General features: G+C 45.0%; 1 protein-coding gene across 9 annotated transcripts in view; it reads left to right on the top strand.

Moving 5' to 3' along the window:
• LOC139537745 (rap guanine nucleotide exchange factor 6-like) overlaps window positions 1-22,925 on the top strand; it is a 184,521-nt gene that overhangs the window by 113,094 nt on the left and 48,502 nt on the right. For all 9 annotated transcript variants that reach the window (XM_071339458.1, XM_071339461.1, XM_071339457.1 and 6 more), the window contains 3 exons: window positions 12,930-13,061; window positions 16,765-16,945; window positions 22,120-22,256. In XM_071339458.1, coding sequence (XP_071195559.1) covers window positions 12,930-13,061; window positions 16,765-16,945; window positions 22,120-22,256 — 450 coding nt within the window. The remainder of the gene's footprint in view (window positions 1-12,929; window positions 13,062-16,764; window positions 16,946-22,119; window positions 22,257-22,925) is intronic.

Below are 22,925 nucleotides of genomic sequence, written 5' to 3'. Positions count from 1 at the left end.
AAAATTCAGACATTTTCATCCCCAATTACAAGATTTTCAGACAAGATAGAACGGCCAAAGGGGGCGGTGTTGCAATCTACTGCAAAGACTGCCTGCAGAGTTCTGTTATACTATCCAGGTCTGTTCCCAAACAATTTGAACTTCTACTTTTAAAAATCCACCTCTCTAAAAACAAGTCTCTCACCGTTGCCGCCTGCTATAGACCACCCTCTGCCCCCAGCTGTGCTCTGGACACTATATGTGAACTGATTGCCCCCCATCTATCTTCAGAGCTCGTGCTGCTAGGCGACCTAAATTTGAACATGCTCAACACCCCAGCCACCCTACAATCTAAGCTTGATGCCCTCAATCTCACACAAATTATAAATGAACCTACCAGGTACCACCCCAATTCCGTAAACACGGGTACCCTCATAGATATCATCCTAACAAACTTGCCCTCCAAATACACCTCTGCTGTTTTCAACCAAGATCTCAGCGATCACTGCCTCATTGCCTGCATCCGTAATGGGTCAGCGGTCAAACGACCTCCACTCATCACTGTCAAACGCTCCCTGAAACACTTCAGCGAGCAGGCCTTTCTAATCGACCTGGCCGGGGTATCCTGGAAGGATATTGATCTCATCCCGTCAGTAGAGGATGCCTGGTCATTTTTTTTAAAATGCCTTCCTCACCATCTTGAATAAGCATGCCCCATTCAAGAAATTTAGAACCAGGAACAGATATAGCCCTTGGTTCTCTCCTGACCTGACTGCCCTTAACCAACAGAAAAACATCCTATGGCGTTCTGCATTAGCATCGAACTAGCACCGTGATATGCAACTTTTCAGGGAAGCCAGAAACCAATATACACAGGCAGTTAGAACAGCCAAGGCTAGCTATTTCAAGCAGAAATTTGCTTCCTGCAACACAAATTCAAAAAAGTTCTGGGACACCGTAAAGTCCATGGAGAATAAGAACACCTCCTCCCAGCTTCCAACCGCTCTGAAGATAGGAAACACTGTCACCACCGACAAATCCACTATAATTGAGAATTTCAATAAGCATTTTTCTACGGCTGGCCATGCTTTCCACCTGGCTACCCCCACCCCGGACAACAGCACTGCCCTCCCCTCTGCTACTCGCCCAAGCCTTCCCCATTTCTCTTTCTCCCAAATACAGTCAGCTGATGTTCTAAATGAGCTGCAAAATCTGGACCCTTACAAATCAGCCGGGCTAGATAATCTGGACCCTTTCTTTCTAAAACTATCTGCTGAAATTGTTGCCACCCCTATTACTAGCCTCTTCAACCTCTCTTTCGTGTCGTCTGAGATCCCCAAAGATTGGAAAGCAGCTGCGGTTATCCCCCTCTTCAAAGGGGGGGACACCCTTGACCCTAACTGCTACAGACCTATATCTATCCTACCCTGCCTTTCTAAGGTCTTCGAAAGCCAAGTCAACAAACAGATTACCGACCATTTCGAATCCCACCACACCTTCTCCGCAATGCAATCTGGTTTCAGAGCTGGTCATGGGTGCACCTCAGCCACGCTCAAGGTCATAAACGATATCGTAACCGCCATCGATAGGAAACAATACTGTGCAGCCGTATTCATTGACCTGGCCAAGGCCTTTGACTCTGTCAATCACCACATCCTCATTGGCAGACTCGACAGCCTTGGTTTCTCTAATGATTGCCTCGCCTGGTTCACCAACTACTTCTCTGATCGAGTTCAGTGTGTCAAATCGGAGGGTCTGTTGTCCGGGCCTCTGGCAGTCTCTATGGGGGTGCCACAGGGTTCAATTCTTGGACCGACTCTCTTCTCTGTTTACATCAATGATGTCACTCTTGCTGCTGGTGATTCTCTGATCCACCTCTACGCAGACGACACTATTCTGTATACTTCTGGCCCTTCTTTTGACACTGTGTTAACAACCCTCCAGGCGAGCTTCAATGCCATACAACTCTCCTTCCGTGGCCTCCAACTGCTCTTAAATACAAGTAAAACCAAATGCATGCTCTTCAACCGATCGCTGCCTGCTCCTGCCCGCCTGTCCAACATCACTACTTTGGACGGCTCTGACTTAGAATATGTGGACACCTACAAATACCTAGGTGTCTGGTTAGACTGTAAACTCTCCTTCCAGACTCACATCAAACATCTCCAATCCAAAGTCAAATCTAGAATTGGCTTCCTATTCCGCAACAAAGCATCCTTTACTCATGCTGCCAAACATACCCTTGTAAAACTGACCATCCTACCAATCCTCGACTTCGGTGATGTCATTTACAAAATAGCCTCCAAAACCCTACTCAATAAATTGGATGCAGTCTATCACAGTGCCATCCGTTTTGTCACCAAAGCCCCATATACTACCCACCACTGCGACCTGTACACTCTCGTTGGCTGGCCCTCGCTTCATACTCGTCGCCAAACCCACTGGTTCCAGGTCATCTACAAGACCCTGCTAGGTAAAGTCCCCCCTTATCTCAGCTCGCTGGTCACCATAGCAGCACCTACCTGTAGCACGCGCTCCAGCAGGTATATCTCTCTAGTCACCCCCAAAACCAATTCTTCCTTTGGACGCCTCTCCTTCCAGTTCTCTGCTGCCAATGACTGGAACGAACTACAAAAATCTCTGAAACTGGAAACACCTATCTCCCTCACTAGCTTTAAGCACCAGCTGTCAGAGCAGCTCATAGATTACTGCACCTGTATATAACCCATCTACAATTTAGCCCAAACAACTACCTCTTTACCTACTGTATTTATTTATTAATTTATTTTGCTCCTTTGCACCCCATTATTTCTGTCTCTACTTTGCACTTTCTTCCACTGCAAACCAACCATTCCATTGTTTTTTTAGTTTTTATTTTACTTGCTGTGTTGTACTCACTTCGCCTCCATGGCCTTTTATATTTTTATTTATTTATACATATATTTGTTTGCCTTCACCTCCCTTATCTCACCTCACTTGCTCACATTGTATATAGACTTATTTTTTTTTTTCACTGTATTATTGACTATATGTTTGTTTTACTCCATGTGTAACTATGTGTTGTTGTATGTGTCGAACTGCTTTGCTTTATCTTGGCCAGGTCGCAATTGTAAATGAGAACGTGTTCTCAATTTGCCTACCTGGTTAAATAAAGGTTAAATAAAATAAAAAATAAATAAATAGGAGCAGTATGAACATCTGCATACTGCCCTTCCCTAGTGACTTTATGTGCTGGCCTCTGGCTACACTCATTTGGCGCCATTTTGTTTGATCCCGTGAGTGGAAGAGGGCGTTCTCTAAATCAAGAAGGAATGGATTGACTCTGACATCAAAGGAGAACTACGGTGTGTGTATTCTTGTTTCTCAACTTGTTGGCTTTTTAACAGTTGTGTAACTGGGTGATATACTGAAGATGACGCTCTTTCTCAGTGTGTTGGTGTGGTTTTTTTGATTGTGAGGTTGGTGTTGGTGAGGTTATGACATTAACTAAATTGCATTAACAATGAGGCTATTTGCCCAGTGGTTGGCACATTGATTGGTTCTTGAGTTGTTGAGTATTGCCATGCCTGTTTGGCGGTGCTGCCATCTGCCGGCCATTGAAGTCCATGCCATGTCCCTATCTAATGTGATGTGATATGTTATGTTGGCATCATTACTTACTCAGACATAGTGTACAGATGTTCTAATTTAGGGAGCATGCTAACTTCTATAGGCTATTTATTTATGTCTTCCTGGATTCCATCCATTCACTCATGATTTGTTTGTCTGGAAATTCATTTCTACAACCATCTCTTTCAGTGTGTACTCATTTGTGTCATCCAGTAGTTATTGGTCCATAATACGTCTGTGCTAATTAGAACAATCAAGACTTAGCTAAAGGACACCTCCGCTACTCAAATAGAATGCATAATGACTGGTGTCGCCGGTCCCAGTACAGGACCCAGTGTATGAGATTCAGCTCAGTGTTTAGTCCACCTCCAGTGCTTCTGTCTCCAGTGCCATTAAAGGGATACTTTGGGATTTTGACAGAAGCCCTTTATCTACTTCCCCAGTCATATGTGACCGACCGGCTCAAATCGGTCTTTTCTAGCAAAATATATATATATTATCGGATAAAATTGTATTTAATGCACTACAGTTGAGGAACAATGGGAAAGTAATTATGCTTTGAAAGTTGATAAACTTGTTAACTCACTTTTGAGAAAATGGCCTTTGAATGGTTTGGTACTACTATTGGAGAACCTGTCTTTGTCTACACCCATTCATCATCGTTCACACCCTCTTAAGCTTTAGCCCCACCCATCTCTTTAAGGGTTGATCTGAATGTACTAACAGCACCCAAGCTAACTTGCTAGCTACTTCCAGACAGCTAAGTGAGAGAGAGAACAGCTCACTGAACATTACTTAGACTGTTACGTTATCCAGAGCGTTGGTGACTGCAACTGTGCTGTCAGATTATCCGTCTGTAAATTCAGAGCGTTCCGCGTTCAGAGCGCACACTGGACGCTCTGGCTGACTGATGTTTACTGAGTTTACTGATGTCTACTGACACCGGTCATATTCAACGGGTGTTGAGCGTTTTGTAAATTCATCAGTTATTCTGCGCTCTCTGGCACACAGACGAGAGTGCTCTGTAATCGGAGTAGATGGCCAGACTGCATTTACGAATGCACCCGAACTGGTTACTTGCATAGTGGAGTCTTTTGGTAAGACGTAGCTAACCAGGTAAACAATGAACCATAATCCCAACGCATGCCGTTACTACGCTGCATGAATCTGCAGGTAGCTAACCTACCAGGTTCAATGTTTTGAACTCGTGGATACCATTTGTATGTCTGTGTCCAGTATGAAGGAAGTTAGATGTAGTTTTGCAAGCCAATGCTAACTAGCGTTAGCGCAATGACTGGAAGTCTGTTGGTATCTGCTAGCATGCTAGCAGATACTGTAGACTGTCATTATACTAAAGCTAGTTAGCAATTGCACTAGCACTAGTTAGCTACTTCCTTCAAACTGCACGGAACCCCGTTCCGCTAGCGGAACCCCTCGCCAACAGCCAATAAAATTGCAGGGAGCCAAATATAAATCAACAGAAATCTCATAAATCACATTTCTCAAACATACAAGTATTAGGCACCATTTTAAAGATAAAATTCTCGTTAATCCAGCCACAGTGTCTGATTTCAAAAATGCTTTACAGCGAAAGCTCCACAAAAGATTACGTTAGGTTACCACCAAGTCACAGAAAAACCCTGCCATTTTTCCCGCCAAAGAGAGAAGTCACAAAAAGCACAAATAGAGATAAAAATAATCATTAACCTTTGATGATCTTCATCAGATGACACTCATAGGACTTCATGTTACACAATACATGTATGTTTTGTTCGGTAAAGTTCATATTTATATCCAAAAATCTTATTTTACATTGGCGTGTTAGATTCAGTAGTTCCAAAACATGCAGTGATATTGCAGAGAGCCACATGAATTCACAGAAATACTCATAATAAATGTTGATGAAAATACAGCTATTATACATGAAACTTTAGATACACTTCTCCTTAATGCAACCGCTGTGTCAGATTTCAAAAAAACTTTACGGAGAAAGCATAATCTGAGAACGGCACTCAGAGCCCAAACCAGCCAGAGAAATATCCGCCATGTTGGGTAGTCAACATTATTCATAAATAGCATTAGAAATATTCACTTACCTTTGATGATCTTCATCAGAATGCACTCCCAGGAATCGCAGTTCCACAATAAATGCTTGTTTTGTTCGATAATGTCCATCATTTATGTCCAATAGCTTCTTTTGTTAGGGTGTTTGGTAAACAATCCAAAAGCGCGATCTGGTCCATTCGGACGAAACTTTCAAAAAGTTATATTACAGGTCGAAGAAACTTGTCAAACTAAGTATAGAATCAATCTTTAGGATGTTTTTATCATAAAAGTTCAATAATGTTCCAACCGGAGAATTCCATTGTCTGTAGAGAAGCACTGGAACGAGAGCTACCTCTCAAGTGAAAGCGCATGACTGAGAACGAGGCTGTAGGCAGAACCCTTAGTAAAACAGCTCCCATCCGGCCCCCCTTCACATGAGAAGCCTGAAACCACGTTCTAAAAACGGTTGACATCTAGTGGAAGCCTTAGGAAGTGAAAAATAACCCATATCCCACTGTGTATTCGATAGGGGTGAGTTCAAAAACTACAAACCTCAGATTTCCCACTTCCTGTTTGGATTTCTTCTCAGGTTTTTGCCTGCCATATGAGTTCTGTTATACTCACAGACATCATTCAAACAGTTTTAGAAACTTCTGAGTGTTTTCTATCCAATACTAATAATAATATGCATATATTAGCATCTGGGACTGAATAGGAGGCAGTTCACTCTGGGCACGCTATTCATCCAAAAGTGAAAATGCTGCACCCTATCCCAAACAAGTTAATTGTGGAGGACGGGCTCATGGTAACGGCTGGAGCGGAATAGGTGGAATGGTATCAAACGTATCACACACCGTTTCCTTGTTTTTGATGCCCTTCCATTTGCTCCTTTCCAGACATTATTATGAGCTGTCCTCCCCTCCGCAGCCTCCACTGCTGCACGCAGAGACAAAAATGGTTTCCACTAGTTCATCTGACACTGGGGAAGTAGATAAAGGGCCTTATTGACAAAATCCCAAAGTATCCCTGTAAAGTTGGCCTGGTAGAGAGTTGGCAGCCAGGAGTAACGCTCATTTTATTGCTGTTAACATAATTGCTTTGGCTGTTTGGGTCTCAGGAAGAGAAGGGAAGGAAAGCAGACAAGCTAGTGGAGTAATCGACTATATATCAATAACCTGCTCTTTCTCTCTGAGTGCAGCCTGCATCACTCTTCCCAGCCTGTTATTTACAACGGCGTTCATCGTGTGTGAGTCAGTCAGTCGGTCGGTCTCCCCTCACTTACTAGCAGAACACAGAGATCCACAGCTAGACACTAATCTAACCCAACTGATTTGAGTTGAGATATTGATACATAGAACATGGAAATGGAGATCAGTTATAACCAGTGTGTGTTTTGGAACGGTTCCGAGACGTTACATCTGAAATGGATCAATCTCCAATCTCCTGTTCAACTGATCAAGGACATCCCTCCCGTAGCAGTGGTTAAAGCGCCCGCCCTGCCGCCATGGGGGAGGAGGGACAATCCAATCTTCCGAGTCACAGATGTTTGTCTGGGAGCGTATTTGACACTGGTGGGGAGGAGCAACATCTGGCCATGTGAATAGTTTAGATGGATGGCTCCAGTGACTGACATCCTCTACAGTGTTATCATCAGAAGTACTTCCTTCTTAACCTCGAGCAGCCCAGCCCACCTCCAGGCTCACGTGTCTCTGTTTGGGAGTACTGCTCTACTCTGTGATAAAAGAAAAACATGATAAGACCTCTCCTTCTGGTTTATTTCACTTTGAGATGTGAGGATTGCTTCTCGCCTGTCATACATGATACAATGAGTTTCCTCCAATGAAAGATGGAATAGAAATGGCTTAGATCTATGCATGGTGAATATGCCATACGTCCAGTATCTATAAATAGGCTAACACTAGCCCTCCCTTGCTGTGGCGAGCTCAGCTCTGAAGCAGTTAAGGCATAATTGGGAAGCTCCACTATGTTTTAATGATGGAGCCCCTGCTGAGATCCTGTACCGGTGCGTTAGTGCTGCTGCATCTAGAACGCGCCTATTCTGGATCGGTGGCCTGTCTTTGTGAACCAGGGTCATTACTAGCATCACACCTAAACATCTGCTTACAGCTTTATTCCAATCGTTGCGTCCCAAATGGCTGGCTATTCCCTTTATAGTGCACTATAAAGGCCTCACAGGAACGAGGGGAATGGAGGTTCAATCCCACGACAAGTTAATTACTGTAGCCAGTCTACAGAAATGAAATGAGTAGAGTAAAATATATCTCCTTTTCAAGGTAAGGTTATAATACAAGTGAATAAATTAGAAATGCTCTGTTGTGACTTAATGTGACTCCAATTTAGGTCTAGTCATAGTTTGGACTTTTAGAGAGAAGACTTAAATGATCAGTCCTGGCTCGCCTTGCGTTCCCTTGTTGATGTGATAGATTCATACAGCCAAAGGAATAAGACATTCATATTTAATCACCCCACACTGCTATCATTAATTCATGATCAGAACAGGAGGAGAACAGACAGTGGAAGGCGGGAGGGCATTGGCGTGCCATTAAGTAAAGTTGGTGTGAAGTGTGAATTAGAGCCGCGAGACTGCAGCAATTAGCGAGGTTTACCCTTTCATTGGCCCGTTTGTCCCCCCGGCGGCCTCATTAGCCAATCCCGTCCTCCCACGGCCTCTCATATGTCATCATCAGACTTCATCCCCAGGATGAAAGACTTTGATTGTCATGCCATGTGACATCAACACCCAACCTAGTGTCACCACTGTTTCTGATTGCCATGCCATGTGACATCAACACCCAACCTAGTGTCACCACTGTTTCTGATTGCCATGCCATGTGACATCAACACCCAACCTAGTGTCACCACTGTTTCTGATTGCCATGCCATGTGACATCAACACCCAACCTAGTGTCACCACTGTTTCTGATTGCCATGCCATGTGACATCAACACCCAACCTAGTGTCACCACTGTTTCTGATTGCCATGCCATGTGACATCAACACCCAACCTAGTGTCACCACTGTTTCTGATTGCCATGCCATGTGACATCAACACCCAACCTAGTGTCACCACTGTTTCTGATTGCCATGCCATGTGACATCAACACCCAACCTAGTGTCACCACTGTTTCTGATTGCCATGCCATGTGACATCAACACCCAACCTAGTGTCACCACTGTTTCTGATTGCCATGCCATGTGACATCAACACCCAACCTAGTGTCACCACTGTTTCTGATTGCCATGCCATGTGACGTCACCACTGTTTCTGATTGCCATGCCATGTGACATCAACACCCAACCTAGTGTCACCACTGTTTCTGATTGCCATGCCATGTGACATCAACACCCAACCTAGTGTCACCACTGTTTCTGATTGCCATGTTGATAACGGTGCTGTTATTGTTTGATGTTGGGAGTTTTAACCAGAGTGGTTGGAGCATTCAGATCCTAAATGTTCTGGGTTTTGAGGCCATGATAATGGATATATACATTAGTTTTCTCCTCTGGGAATCCGATAGATTTGTTAAATGGATGCAGGCCAGAGATTCATCATTGTCTGAAACCTGACCCCATCGTAAAGGAATCAATATTGACCCACTTGGCTATGGAATAAACAGAATGAAAGACCCGTTTAGCTCGTTGAGAGGGAGAGTGTTCTAACCGGCCGCTGTATGACTTGCAACACTTTTCATTTTAGTTATGGCACCGCCACCTTTGGTTGCTGTTGTCAATATCAACTGCTGCCGGCTACGCCCCTCATGTTGGTGCCAGTTGAGCTGTAAGTGGAAGAAGATTGCATTTACAGCCCCAGTGTAATGGAAAATGGATTTTAGTTGAATAGGAGTGGATGTGTCCAGAAGAGAATGCTTGGGGTTTGGGTTGTGATTTTCTGACTGAGCTGTGGAGAAGTGTTACATTATTCACGGTTAGGCTACTCTCTGACCGCCCTGTCTGCACACCTTCACCCTGGGGATCCTGAGTGGTGCAGTGGTCTAAGGCACTGCATCTCAGTGCTAGAGGCGTAACTACATACACCCTGGTTCGAATCCAGGCTGTAGTCCCATAGGGCAGTCATCTGGGTTTGGCCCAGCGTCGTCCTAGTTTGGCCAGTGTAGGCCATCATTGTAAATAAGAATTTGTTCTTTACTGACTTGCCTAGTTAAATAAAGGTTACATTTAAAAAGCCTCCAGCCTCAGCCTTGCTCTCTACATTGGCTGGGCTCCCCACCTCAGTCCTATCTAGGACACAGCCATTTGTCTAACCTAATTGCCAGTGTGGGATTTCTCCAGCTCCACCTAGGTTAAATTGTGTACAGGGTCATTCTCATGACTGCAACCAGCTATCCTGTCTCCTAGTCCAGCCTATGTTTTTTATTGTGTATGGTGTAGAGGTTGGAGGATGGACTCTCCCCAGTCCCCTGTGGAGGGATGGGTTAAGGGGTTGTAAGTTGGTGATGCTGCCCAGCCCCCACCCAGTACGCAGTGTAAACTGAACTTGTTTATTACATGGTGGCACGGAGATGGGTCCAGCGCCAGCTTTGGGTGGGTGGCTTGTTGTCTGGCTGGCACCACCAAGGTTGGCAGAGGTGGCCATGGAGGTGTGATGCAGGTTCACCCACTAGACCCACTAGACCATCCACGCAACCAGACCAGCTCCCTCACCCGCCTCAGGCTGGTAAGACCTGGGAACACTGGACTGAGTTGGTAGAATACCTGATCAATGTGGTATAGAAGCTGAACTGGTCACTGACTGTGTGTGGTTAGGTTGTTAGCAGGGCATTGGTGGCTGCTCTTTGTCTGTTTTGGATGTTGTCCTGGTGTGTGTCTTGAGTCTCTCATTGATGGGATGGTTTTCTTGGTTGATTAATGAAACACTGGGCTGTTGTAACATTATCCAGGTTGACTGGAAGTTTAGTCCATCTACCATAGGTGAGGTGATCATTATTGACTTGTGTGTAGTAGTAGCTTATGGTTTAGAGAACAAACCTGCATCCTGAAAGGGAGCAAACCTGCGTCCTGAAAGTGAACAAACCTGCGTCCTGAAAGGGAATAAACCTGCGTCCTGAAAGGGAACAAACCTGCGTCCTGAAAGTGAACAAACCTGCGTCCTGAAAGGGAATAAACCTGCGTCCTGAAAGGGAATAAACCTGCGTCCTGAAAGGGAACAAACCTGCGTCCTGAAAGGGAACAAACCTGCGTCCTGAAAGGGAACAAACCTGCGTCCTGAAAGGGAACAAACCTGCGTCCTGAAAGGGAACAAACCTGCGTCCTGAAAGTGAACAACGGAAGTGATACATTTTTCTTTCAATTACAGCTTATTTTCAGTGATCCTCATTTCATTTTGCCAGGGGACAAATTGTTTCAGTATCTTTATGAAAGCAGTGACCCACAATGTTTTGATGCCAAATAAATAAATAAAAATTCTATACGCACAAAAAGCTTGTTTCTCTCAAATGTTGTGCACATTTTTGTTTACATCCCTGTTAGTGAGCATTTGTCAAGATAATCCATCCACCTGACAGGTGTGGCATATCAAAAACCTGTTCATTACACAGGTGCACCTTGTACTGGGGACAATAAAAGGACACTGTAAAATGTGCAGTTTTGTCACGCAACACAATGCCACAGAGATCTGAAGTTCTGAGGAAGCATACAATAAGCATGGTGACTGCAGTAATGTCCACCAGAACTGTTGCCAAATAATTTAATGTTAATTCCTCTACCATAAGCCACCTCCAATGTCTATTTACAGAATTTGGCAGTACGTCCACCCGGCCTCTGCAGACCACTTGTATAGCGTTGTGTGGGTGAGCGGTTTGCTGTTGTGAACAGAGTGCCCCATGGTGAAGGTGGGGTTATGGTATGGGCAGGCATAAGCTACGGACAATGAACACAATGACATTTTATCGATGTCTATTTGAATACACAGAGATACCGTGACGAGATCCTGAGGTCCATTGTCGTGCCATTCATCCACCGCCATCACCTCATGTTTCAGCAAGATCATTTCGCAAGGATCTGTACACAATTCCTGGAAGTTGAAAATGTACCAGTTCTTCCATGGCCTGCGTACTTACCAGACATGTCACCCGTTGAGCATGTTTGGGATGCTCTGGATCGACGTGTACGAAAGGCATGTTCCAGTTCCCGCCAATATCCAGCAACTTCGCACAGCCATTGAAGAGGAGTCGGACAACATTCCTGCCTTTTACTGAGGAGTTGCTTCTGTCTGGCAACTCTACCATAAAGTCCTGATTGGTGGAGTGCTACAGAGATGGTTATCCTTCTGGAAGATTCTCCCATCTCCACAGAGGAACTCTGGAGCTCCTTCAGAGTGACCATCAGGCTCTTGGTCACCTCCCTGACCAAGGCCCTTCTCCCCCGATTGCTCAGTTTGGCTGGGCGGCCAGCTCTAGGATGAGTCTTGGTTGTTCCAAACGTCTTCCATTTAAGAATGATGGAGGCCTCTGTGTTCATAGTGACCTTCAATGCTGCAGAAATGTTTTGGTGTCTTTCCCCAGAACTGTGCCTCGACACAATCCTGTCTCGGAGCTCTATGGACAATTCCTTTGACCTCATGGCTTGGTTGTTGCTCTGACATGCACGGTCGACTGTGGGACCTTATATAGACAGGTGTGTGCCTTTCCAAATCATGTCCAATCAATTTAATTTACCACAGGTGGACTCCAAGTTGTAGAAACAACTCAAGGGTGATCAATGGAAACAGGATGCACCTGAGCTCAATTTCGAGTCTCGTAGCAAAGGGTCTGAATACTTATTTACATGTAGTTTGAGGAGGATTTTTATTTATTCAATCCATTTTAGAATAAGGCTGTAACATAATAGGGGGGAAAGTAAAAGGGTGTGAATACTTTCCAAGTACACTGTATTTATTTATTTATTGTTGTGTGGAATTTCATTGTTGGACATAAAAGCCAGGAAATCGGCTCCAAGTGATTTTATTTGAAGAAATCTTCCCACACATAGTAGAGACACGACGTCATTGTATACACATACCACATTCTGAAATTATTCTTTTAGCAAACATATCTGTTTAGGCTTCTTGCAGTCTACAAATTATTAGTCTTTATGTTCCGACCATCCGCTCATGAAACAAATCTTCCCTCTGCTGAATCTAGTTGATGATCGCTTGTGTCTCTCTCTCTCTCTCTCTGTGTGTGTCTGTCTACAGTGTGTGTTCACCCGCGTGCTGTGCGTGTGTGTCCTGTGATATTAACAGCCGTCCTTCTCTCTTCCTGTGTGTGTCTGAGCAGCTTCCTGGAGACCTAAACAAGATGCACCTTACAGACCACCCCCACAGCCAGGGGAGCCACGTGCCGCCCAGCCAATCCGGATGCAGTATCACCAGCGACTCGGGGAGCAGTAGCCTTTCAGACATCTACCAGGTAGCCTCTACACTATTTCACCATTTACAAACTGAGCTGACGTAGTATACTTATAACCTCACCTTTCCAAAGCTTTGAAGTTCCATTGTTCTGTTTCAGTAATGCTCCGAGCCTTTTGTTCTCTCAATACTATATAACTTTGAAGTCAGTCAATGCACCATGGCTTTCCTGCTTTATAGGAGGAAGGATGGAAAGGTGTGGACGTTACCATTCCCCAGCTCGACTGACCCAGCCCTCCCCACGCTCCATGTAGCCCTCTTTTTGCCGCCCTCATACCATTCCTCACCCTTCCTCCCTGCCCTCTCTCCCCCTGCTTTTCCAGTTCAATGGAACATGTCCTCTCCTCCCATCCATCCATCCAGGGTTGCTAATTATAGTGTGTGTTAGTTGGGTTTCCTGTGGTTCTAAGGGCCCCTCTCTCCTGTAGCATTGTGTGCTAAAGGGCAGGGTACACAGGACACAGACAGATATGCTCCCAGGACCTCAGACCCCACCTCCCCCCTACCCTCACTATTATATCAAATGTTCTAACCTTAGCTCCTGCACCTACCTCTATATATCGCTAACCCCACCCCTACTCTTACGTTCTCTAACTCCAGGCCACATTTAACCCACCATTACACAAACCTTCTCTCTCACCTTTGACCCACCATTACACAAACCTTCTCTCTCACCTTTGACCCACCATTACATAAACCTTCTCTCTCACCTTTGACCCACCATTACACAAACCTTCTCTCTCACCTTTGACCCACCATTACACAAACCTTCTCTCTCACCTTTGACCCACCATTACACAAACCTTCTCTCTCACCTTTGACCCACCATTACACAAACCTTCTCTCTCACCTTTGACCCACCATTACACAAACCTTCTCTCTCACCTTTGACCCACCATTACACAAACCTTCTCTCTCACCTTTGACCCACCATTACACAAACCTTCTCTCTCACCAACCAGACTATCTCCCTGTTCTCTCCTCCTCATGGAGTCACCTGTCATTGATTTAGAGGAGCTCAGTCAGCTGTGTCCATAAATGTATGTTGACTTGAGTCCAGCAGCTTCTATTGCTGCCAGTCGGTGAGTTTGTTTACAGCTTGTGTTTTTTTAAATGCTTGACCTCTCGTCCAGCCCTGAGCGGTGAGCTGCCATACCACTCTGGGCTGCAGTGTCTCTCTTCTCTTCCCTCCTCGATCTCTTCTCTCTCTGTCTCTGGGTGATTTGATGGGGTGTCTCTGGCTCAGTCCCCTGTGCAGCCACCAGGAACTGATGTCCCTGTCAGTTTAGATTTGACCTGATCTGAGACCTGTATGGGCACAAAACGTCTCCCTCTTTCTGTGTCACTCTCGGTCCCAAACCCACATGGAGATATCAGCAGTAATGGTTCTCTGTCTCTCTCGTTGGCTCTCTGTCTCTCGTTGGCTCTCTGTCTCTCGTTGGCTCTCTGTCTCTCGTTGGCTCTCTGTCTCTCGTTGGCTCTCTGTCTCTCGTTGGCTCTCTGTCTCTCGTTGTCTCTCTGTCTCTCGTTGTCTCTCTGTCTCTCGTTGGCTCTCTGTCTCTCGTTGGCTCTCTGTCTCTCGTTGGCTCTCTGTCGCTCGTTGGCTCTCTGTCGCTCGTTGGCTCTCTGTCGCTCGTTGGCTCTCTGTCTCTCGTTGGCTCTCTGTCTCTCTGTCCCTCGTTGGCTCTCTGCGTCTCTGTCGCTCGTTGGCTCTCTGCGTCTCTGTCGCTCGTTGGCTCTCTGCGTCTCTGTCGCTCGTTGGCTCTCTGCGTCTCTGTCGCTCGTTGGCTCTCTGCGTCTCTGTCGCTCGTTGGCTCTCTGCGTCTCTGTCGCTCGTTGGCTCTCTGCGTCTCTGTCGCTCGTTGGCTCCCTGTGTCTCGCGCTCTCTGTGTCTCTCGCTCTCTGTGTCTCTCTCGCGCTCTGTCTCTCTCTCGCGCTCTGTCTCTCTCGCGCTCTGTCTCTCTCGCGCTCTGTGTCTCTCTCTCTCTCTCTCGCTCTCTGTGTCTCGCGCTCTCTGTCTCTCTCGCGCTCTGTCTCTCTCGCGCTCTGTGTCTCTCTCGCGCTCTGTGTCTCTCTCGCGCTCTGTGTCTCTCTCGCGCTCTGTCTCTCTCGCGCTCTGTGTCTCTCGCGCTCTGTGTCTCTCTCTCTCTCGGGCTCTGTGTGTCTCTCTCTCGGGCTCTGTGTGTGTCTCTCTCTCGAGCTCTGTGTGTGTCTCTCTCTCGGGCTCTGTGTGTGTCTCTCTCTCGGGCTCTGTGTGTGTCTCTCTCTCGGGCTCTGTGTGTGTCTCTCTCTCGCGCTCGCTCTGTCTCTCTCGCGCTCGCTCTGTCTCTCTCGCGCTCGCTCTGTCTCTCTCGCTCTGTCTCTCTCGCTCTCGCTCTGTCTCTCTCGCTCTGTCTCTCTCGCTCTCGCTCTGTCTCTCTCGCTCTGTCTCTCTCGCTCTCGCTCTGTCTCTCTCACTCTCGCTCTGTCTCTCTCGCTCTCGCTCTGTCTCTCTCGCTCTCGCTCTGTCTCTCGCGCTCGCTCTGTCTCTCGCTCTGTCTCTCGCTCTGTCTTTCTCGCTCTGTCTCTCTCGCTCTGTCTCTCTCGCTCTGTCTCTCTCGCGCGCTCGCTCTGTCTCTCTCGCTCTGTCTCTCTCGCGCTCGCTCTGGCTCTCTCGCACTCGCTCTGTCTTTGTGTGATTTGATGGGCTCTCACTCTCTCACTCACTCACTCTGTTTCTCTCTCTCACTCACTCACTCACTCACACGCTGAAAGAACAGAGTTGCCCTCCGTCTAACACCTAGATAAAATAACAAGGAATCCAGAGATGAGGGGAGAAAGACACTGATCCTCTCTGTTTCACACCGTCTCTGTACAGGCAGACTTTCTCTGTGTTTCACACCGTCTCTGTACAGGCAGACTTTCTCTGTGTTTCACACCGTCTCTGTACAGGCAGACTTTCTCTGTGTTTCACACCGTCTCTGTACAGGCAGACTTTCTCTCTGTTTCACACCGTCTCTGTACAGGCAGACTTTCTCTGTGTTTCACACCGTCTCTGTACAGGCAGACTTTCTCTGTGTTTCACACCGTCTCTGTACAGGCAGACTTTCTCTGTGTTTCACACCGTCTCTGTACAGGCAGACTTTCTCTGTGTTTCACACCGTCTCTGTACAGGCAGACTTTCTCTCTGTTTCACACCGTCTCTGTACAGGCAGACTTTCTCTGTGTTTCACACCGTCTCTGTACAGGCAGACTTTCTCTGTGTTTCACACCGTCTCTGTACAGGCAGACTTTCTCTGTGATTTCACACCGTCTCTGTACAGGCAGACTTTCTCAGGTAACATTTCCCTTCTTCCAATCAATCCCTTATCTAGGAAACATCCCATTTGATCCTGTCCACTTCCATTCCTGAAAGCACTGTAGAACAGAGCAGGCAGGTTCAGTCTGTTACTGTGTACTAGAGGAGCGAATAGACAGATGGCCTTGAATATTTCTAAAGTGACTGGGGAGCTGGTCGCTTAACCTCAGGGTAGTGGGTTCAAATCCCAGTTGATCTGAGCACTCCGTAACCCTCGGCACCAGTTCATTCCAACCATCTGTCCAAACAGCATGGAAAATATGGGCAGTGTGAATAATTAGTCGTGTATGCATAATTCTTAGGGATTATGTTTTTAATTTTTGTTGGTCTACGTTTAAAGAATAACCAATATCTGTCACCTCTGCAGGCTACAGAGAGTGAAATGGGTGACGTGGACCTATCCGGGCTCCCGGAGGCAGCGGTGGACTCTGAGGAAGAGGAGGAGGAGGATGAAGACCTGGAGAGGACGTCAGACACCCTGATTGGTAGAGACCTGGTCAGGGAGTGTCTGGAGAAAGATCCGGTGGACCGCAACGATGATGACATTGGTGAGCTTCTTGTGCGCTCCTCCTTTTCCCTGAATACCCCTTTACCCTATCTTTCAATTCAATACAAGGGGGTTTATTGGTATGGAAAACATATGTTTGCATGGCCAAAGCAAGTGAAATGGATAAACAAAAGTGAAATAAACAATAAAAAATGAATAGTAAAAAGTTTCAAAGAATAAAGACATTTCAAATGTCATATTATGTCTGTATACAGTGTTGTAGCGATGTGCAAATAGTTAAAGTACAAAAGGTAAAATAAATAAATATGGGTATACAATGGTGTTTGTTTTTCACTGGTTGCCCTCTACTTGTGGCAACCGGTCCCAGATCTTGCTGCTGTGATTGCACACTGGTATTTCACCCAGTAGATATGGACCTGCTTGCTTAGGGGACTCTTCTCCAGGCTCATCTCTCTGTGGGTGATGGCTTTGTCATAGAAGGTTTGGGAATCGCTTCCTTTAAGTGGTTGTAGAATTTAACGGCTCTTTTCTGGATTTTGATCATTAGCGGGTATTGGCCTAAATCTGCTCTGCTTGCATTATTTGGTGTTTTATGTTGTAGGATAATTTTGCAGAATTCTTGGTTGATGAGCAGACCCCAGACCTCATAACCATCAAGGGCAATGGGTTCTATAACTGATTCAAGTATTTTTTGCCAGAGCCTAATTGGTATGTCAGATTTTATGTTCCTTTTGATGGCATAGAAGGCCCTTCTTGCCTTGTGTCTCAGATCGCTCACAGCTTTGTGGAAGTTAACTGCGCTGATGTTTAGGCCGAGGTATGTATCGTTTTTTGTGTGTTCTAGGGCAACGGTGTCTAGAGGAAATTTGTATTTGTCGTCCTGGCAACTGGACCTTTTTTGGAACACCATTATTTTTGTCTGACTGAGATTTACTGTCAGTGCCCAGATCTGGCAGAATCTGTGCAGAAGATCTAGGTGCTGCTGTAGGTGCTCCTTGGTTGGTGACAGAAGCAACAGATTATCAGCAAACAGTAGACATTTGACTTCAGATTCTAGTAAGGTGAGACCAGGTGCTGCAGACTGTTCTAGTGCCCTCGCCAATTCGTTGATAAATATGTGTGTGTGTGTGTGTATACATACATACATACATACATACATACATACATACATACATACATACATACATACATACATACATACATACATACATACATACATACATACACGTGTGTATATACAGTTGAAGTCAGAAGTTTACATACACTTAGGTTGGAGTCATTAAAACTAGTTTTTCAACAACTTTCTTGTTCACAAACGATATTTGTGACGTAGATCGTACTTTTTGGAGAAATGTCCTCTGGTCTGATGAAACAAAAATAGAACTGTTTGGCCATAATGACCATCATTATGTTTGGAGGGAAAAGGGGGATGCTTGCACGCCGAAGAACACCATCCCAACCGTGAAGCACGGGGGTGGCAGCATCATGTTGTGGGGGTGCTTTGCTGCAGGAGGGACTGGTGCTCTTCACAAAATAGATGGCATCATGAGGTAGGAAAATTATGTGGATATATTGAAGCAACATCTCAAGACATCAGTCAGGAAGTTAAAGCTTGGTCGCAAATGGGTCTTCCAAATGGACAATGATCCCAAGCATACTTCCAAGGTTGTGGCAAAATAACTAAAGGACAACAAAGTCAAGGTATTGGAGTGGCCGTCACAAAGCACTGACCTCAATCCTATAGAAAATGTGTGGGCAGAACTGAAAAAGTGTGTGCGAGCAAGGAGGCCTACAAACCTGACTCAGTTACACCAGCTCTGTCAGGATGAATGTGCCAAAATTCACCCAACTTATTGTGGGAAGCTTGTGGAAGGCTACTCAAAATGTTTGACCTAAGTTAAACAATTTAAAGGCAATAGTACCAAATACTGAGTGTATGTAAACTTTTGACCCACTGGGAATGTGATGAAAGAAATAAAAGCTGAAATAAATCATTCTCTCTACTATTATTCTGACATTTCACATTCTTAAAATAAAGTGGTGATCCTAACTGACCTAAGACGGGGAATGTTTACTCTGATTAAATGTCAGGAATTGTGAAAAACTGAGTTTAAATGTATTTGGCTAAGATTTATGTAATCTTCTGACTTCAACTGTATATATATATATATATATATATATATATATATATACATATATATACATATATATATATATATATATATATATATATATATATATATACACACACACACACACACACACACACACACACACACACACACACACACACACGTGTGTATGTATGTTGAAAAGGGTAGTGCTTAAGCTGCATCCCTGTCTTATCCTCACACTTGTTGTTTGTGTACATGGATTTTATAATGTCATATGTTTTTCCCTCAACACTACTTTCCATCAATTTGTATATCCGACCCTCATGCCAAATTGAGTCAGAGCTTTTTTTGTTGTTTTGGTTTGTTTTTCAATTAATCAAACTCAACCAATCAAATGCATTTATAAGCCCTTTTAACATCAGCCAATGTCACAAAGTGCTGTACAGAAACCCAGCCTAAAACCCCAAACAGCAAGCAATGCAGATGTAGGATCACTGGGGCTAGGGAGTTTTTCCTAAGGTGTGCAGGGTGAATTCGTGTTCCGTCGTACGGTAATTTGGTATAAAGCCAATATCTCACAGTAGTTATTGGGGTCAAATTTGTCTCAACCCCAATCCACAAAAGTGATCAGTCCTTGGTTCCAAATATTGGGGAAGATGCCAGAGCTAAGGATTATGTTTTAGTATAGCCAATTGTAATTTATGTTCTGTTTATTTTATCATTTCATGTAGGATACCATCAACACAACAGGCCTTTTTGGGTTGGAGTGTTTTGTATTTTGTCCTGTTCATTCAATGTAATTGGAGAATCCAGTGGGTTCTGGTAGTCTTTTTAATAGCATATTTTAAGATTTGTAATTGATCATGTATATGTTTTTGCTGTTTGTTCTTTGTTATAGAGCAAACATTTTTGGAGAAGTGGTTTATCCACACATCTCTGTTTTGCATAGATATATCTTTGTGTTGTTTGTTTAGAGTTTTCCAATTTTACCAGAAGTGGTTAGATTCTATGGATTCTTCGATTACATTGAGCTGATTTCTGATGTGCTGTTCCTTCTGTTTCCGTAGTGTAATTTTGGATTGTTTTAGTGATTCACCATAGTGAAGGTGTAGACTCAGGTTTTCTGGGTCTCTGTTTTTGGTTGGATAGATTGCTCAATTTCTTTCTTAGGTTTTTGCCTTCTTCATCAAACGATTTGTCATTATTCTTAATTTTCTTAGGTTGTCTGCTTGAGAGTTTTAGATTTGATAGAGAAGCTGAAAGGTCAAATATACTGTTTAGGATTTATACTGCTAAGTTTACACCTTCACTATGACAGTTAAATGTTTTGTCCAGGAAGTTGTCTAAAATGGATTGAATTTGTTGTTGCCTAATAGTTTTTTGGTAGGTCTCTACCCTACTTTCCTTCCATCCATAGCATTCCTTAATATTATTAATTTCCTTTGGCTTTGATGCCTCATGATTGACTTGCTCTGTTCAGGTAGACTGTGGTTTTGCTGTGATCTGATAGGGGTGTTAGTGGGCTGACTGTGAACACAGAGTCTCTGGGTTGAGGTCCGTGATAAAGTAATCTACAGTACTACTGCCAAGAGATGAGCTGTAGCCTACCATTGACTGTGTACAGACCCAGCGTGCAACAGTAGGAGATGTGACTCATATTTGTTGGTGGTTTTGTTATGTTGTCGTAGTTGTGTCTAGGGGGCATATTTGGGAGGGAATACTGTTACCTTCAGGTAAGACTTTGCTCCCCCTGTGTGCTGAGGGTGTCAGGTTCTTGTCCAGTTCTGGCATTTAGGTCACCACAGACTAGCACATGTCCCTGGAAATGGTTGATCTCCCCCTCCAAGATGGAGCAGCTGTCATCGTTCAAGTATGGGGATTCTATTGGGGGGGATATAGTTAGCACACATGAGGACATTTTTATCTGTTGAGATTTCCTTATTAATTTCTAGCCAGATGTAAAATGTTCCTGTTTTGACTAATTTAATAGGGTGGGTTTGGTCTGCTCTGTACCAAATTAGCATACCCCCTGAGTCTCTTCCCTGTTTCACAACTAGTAGTTTGGTGGATGGACTACCAGCTCTCTAACGTTGCTCGGGGCGACACCTTCCCTCCATTTCTATAAACACTGAGGTTTTCCCAGTTAGGCCCCTTTTTATTTTTTGCCCAGGCAATCAGCCAGGCCACCTCATTAGCGGTGCAAACCAGGGTCCTCCTGGGGGAAGGGGATGCTGCCTGTCCACACATCAGAGGACCCAGAGAGAGACCTGCCTGCTGGGGGGCTGTGGGATGCCTGGGTTTTAAGGCTTCTTTGCTTTTGGCTTGTTAGGCAGTATGCACTGGCTGCAGACCCACTGAGATATGAAAGGATGGGCAGGGGAGGGCCCTTTACGGAGTGTTGTTAGTGTGGCTGGAGTCAGGTCACCCTGTTCTATGGAGAGGTGTGAGTAGAGCAGAGGTCACCATCGACTGGTCGATCGCCAAACATTTCTGTAAATAACCCAAAGATAAAGGGTTGTGTTCCTATTTATATTACATTTTTTGTTTGCCGCTTTTGGCGATAGGTGAACCCGATTCAGCTGCATGAGGCAGAAATAATGAGGTGCGACTCGAGTTTCGCCATCAGCTGGAAGTCTGTGTCCCTTTTTGGTCAGTGTCAGTGGAGGGACGTTGAGAGCCAATATGCGGTGATAATGTATTGAGCCTATAGCCTACTGCACAAAACTCATTGCGACAGTAATGTTTTTCATAGATTAATGTTGCATAGGATTACATTTAAAAATAAATAAAACATCTGAGCGGTAGATCTTATCTTGTATTTTGACTCTGTGATCTTGACTCCGCTAGACTGGAGGCTGCATGGTAACAGGGCGTAATGAGAGAGTAGGACGCAGGTGCTACAGTACACACTCATCAGTTACACAGCTGATCACACCACTCACTGTTCTCTCTGTCTCCTTTTTCCTCATGATTTCTTCCTCTGCTATTTTATGCTGCCTCAATCTGTTACACCGCACCTTTTCTCTCCATTGCTCTCTCGCTCTCTCTCCTTCTCTTCCTTCTCGCTCTTACTCACTTTCTCTCTCTTTCCCCCATCCAGAACAACTGTTGGAGTTCATGCACCAGCTGCCAGCCTTTGCCAACATGACCATGTCGGTGCGAAGGGACCTGTGTACTGTCATGGTGTTTGAGGTGGTGGAGCAGGCGGGGACCGTCATCCTACAGGACAAACAGGAGGTACCAATCATACACTTAACACACACAGTACCAGTCAAAAGTTTGGACACACCTACTCATTCAAGGGTTTTTCTTTCTTTTTACTATTTTCTGCATTTTTAAATAATAGTGAAGACATCAACACTATGAAATAACACAAATAGTATCATGTAGTAACCAAAAAAGAGTTCAACAAATCAAAATATATTTTATATTTGAGATTCTTCAAAGTAATCACCCTTTGCCTCGATGACAGCTAGCCTCACCACTTTCTTCAGCGCATGTGGATGGGATCTGTGTCAATCAGCTGTGGCAGCAGGCGTCTACACACACACACGCATACACAGGCGTGTAAAGCAGGGGACAGCTACACGAGACTGTGTGTTCAGTATGACAGACAGGTTGCTATCTCCTATCACAGTGGGTTGGTGTGAAGGTCAGAATGAATCAGGCAGTCTTCACTGCACTGCAGCGTCCTTAGCAATCCTATGAGACAATGAGGGGAGAGGGAGCAGAGGAAGAAAAAGGAGAGGGGGGGGATGTCTAGGAAGCTCATCACATTTCCTCAATCTCCCTCCTTCACAATGCTTCCCTGTGATAGAAGTCTGTCAGTCACTCTGAAAAGCCTCTATTGCCTTCATGGTTGAAAGCCACGACCAGCAGTCTGAGTCAGTGTGGAGGTACGATGGA

This window comes from Salvelinus alpinus, chromosome 13, assembly GCF_045679555.1.
Source record: "Salvelinus alpinus chromosome 13, SLU_Salpinus.1, whole genome shotgun sequence".
NCBI classification, from domain to species: domain Eukaryota; kingdom Metazoa; phylum Chordata; class Actinopteri; order Salmoniformes; family Salmonidae; genus Salvelinus; species Salvelinus alpinus.
This window is presented reverse-complemented; position numbering and strand designations above follow the sequence as displayed.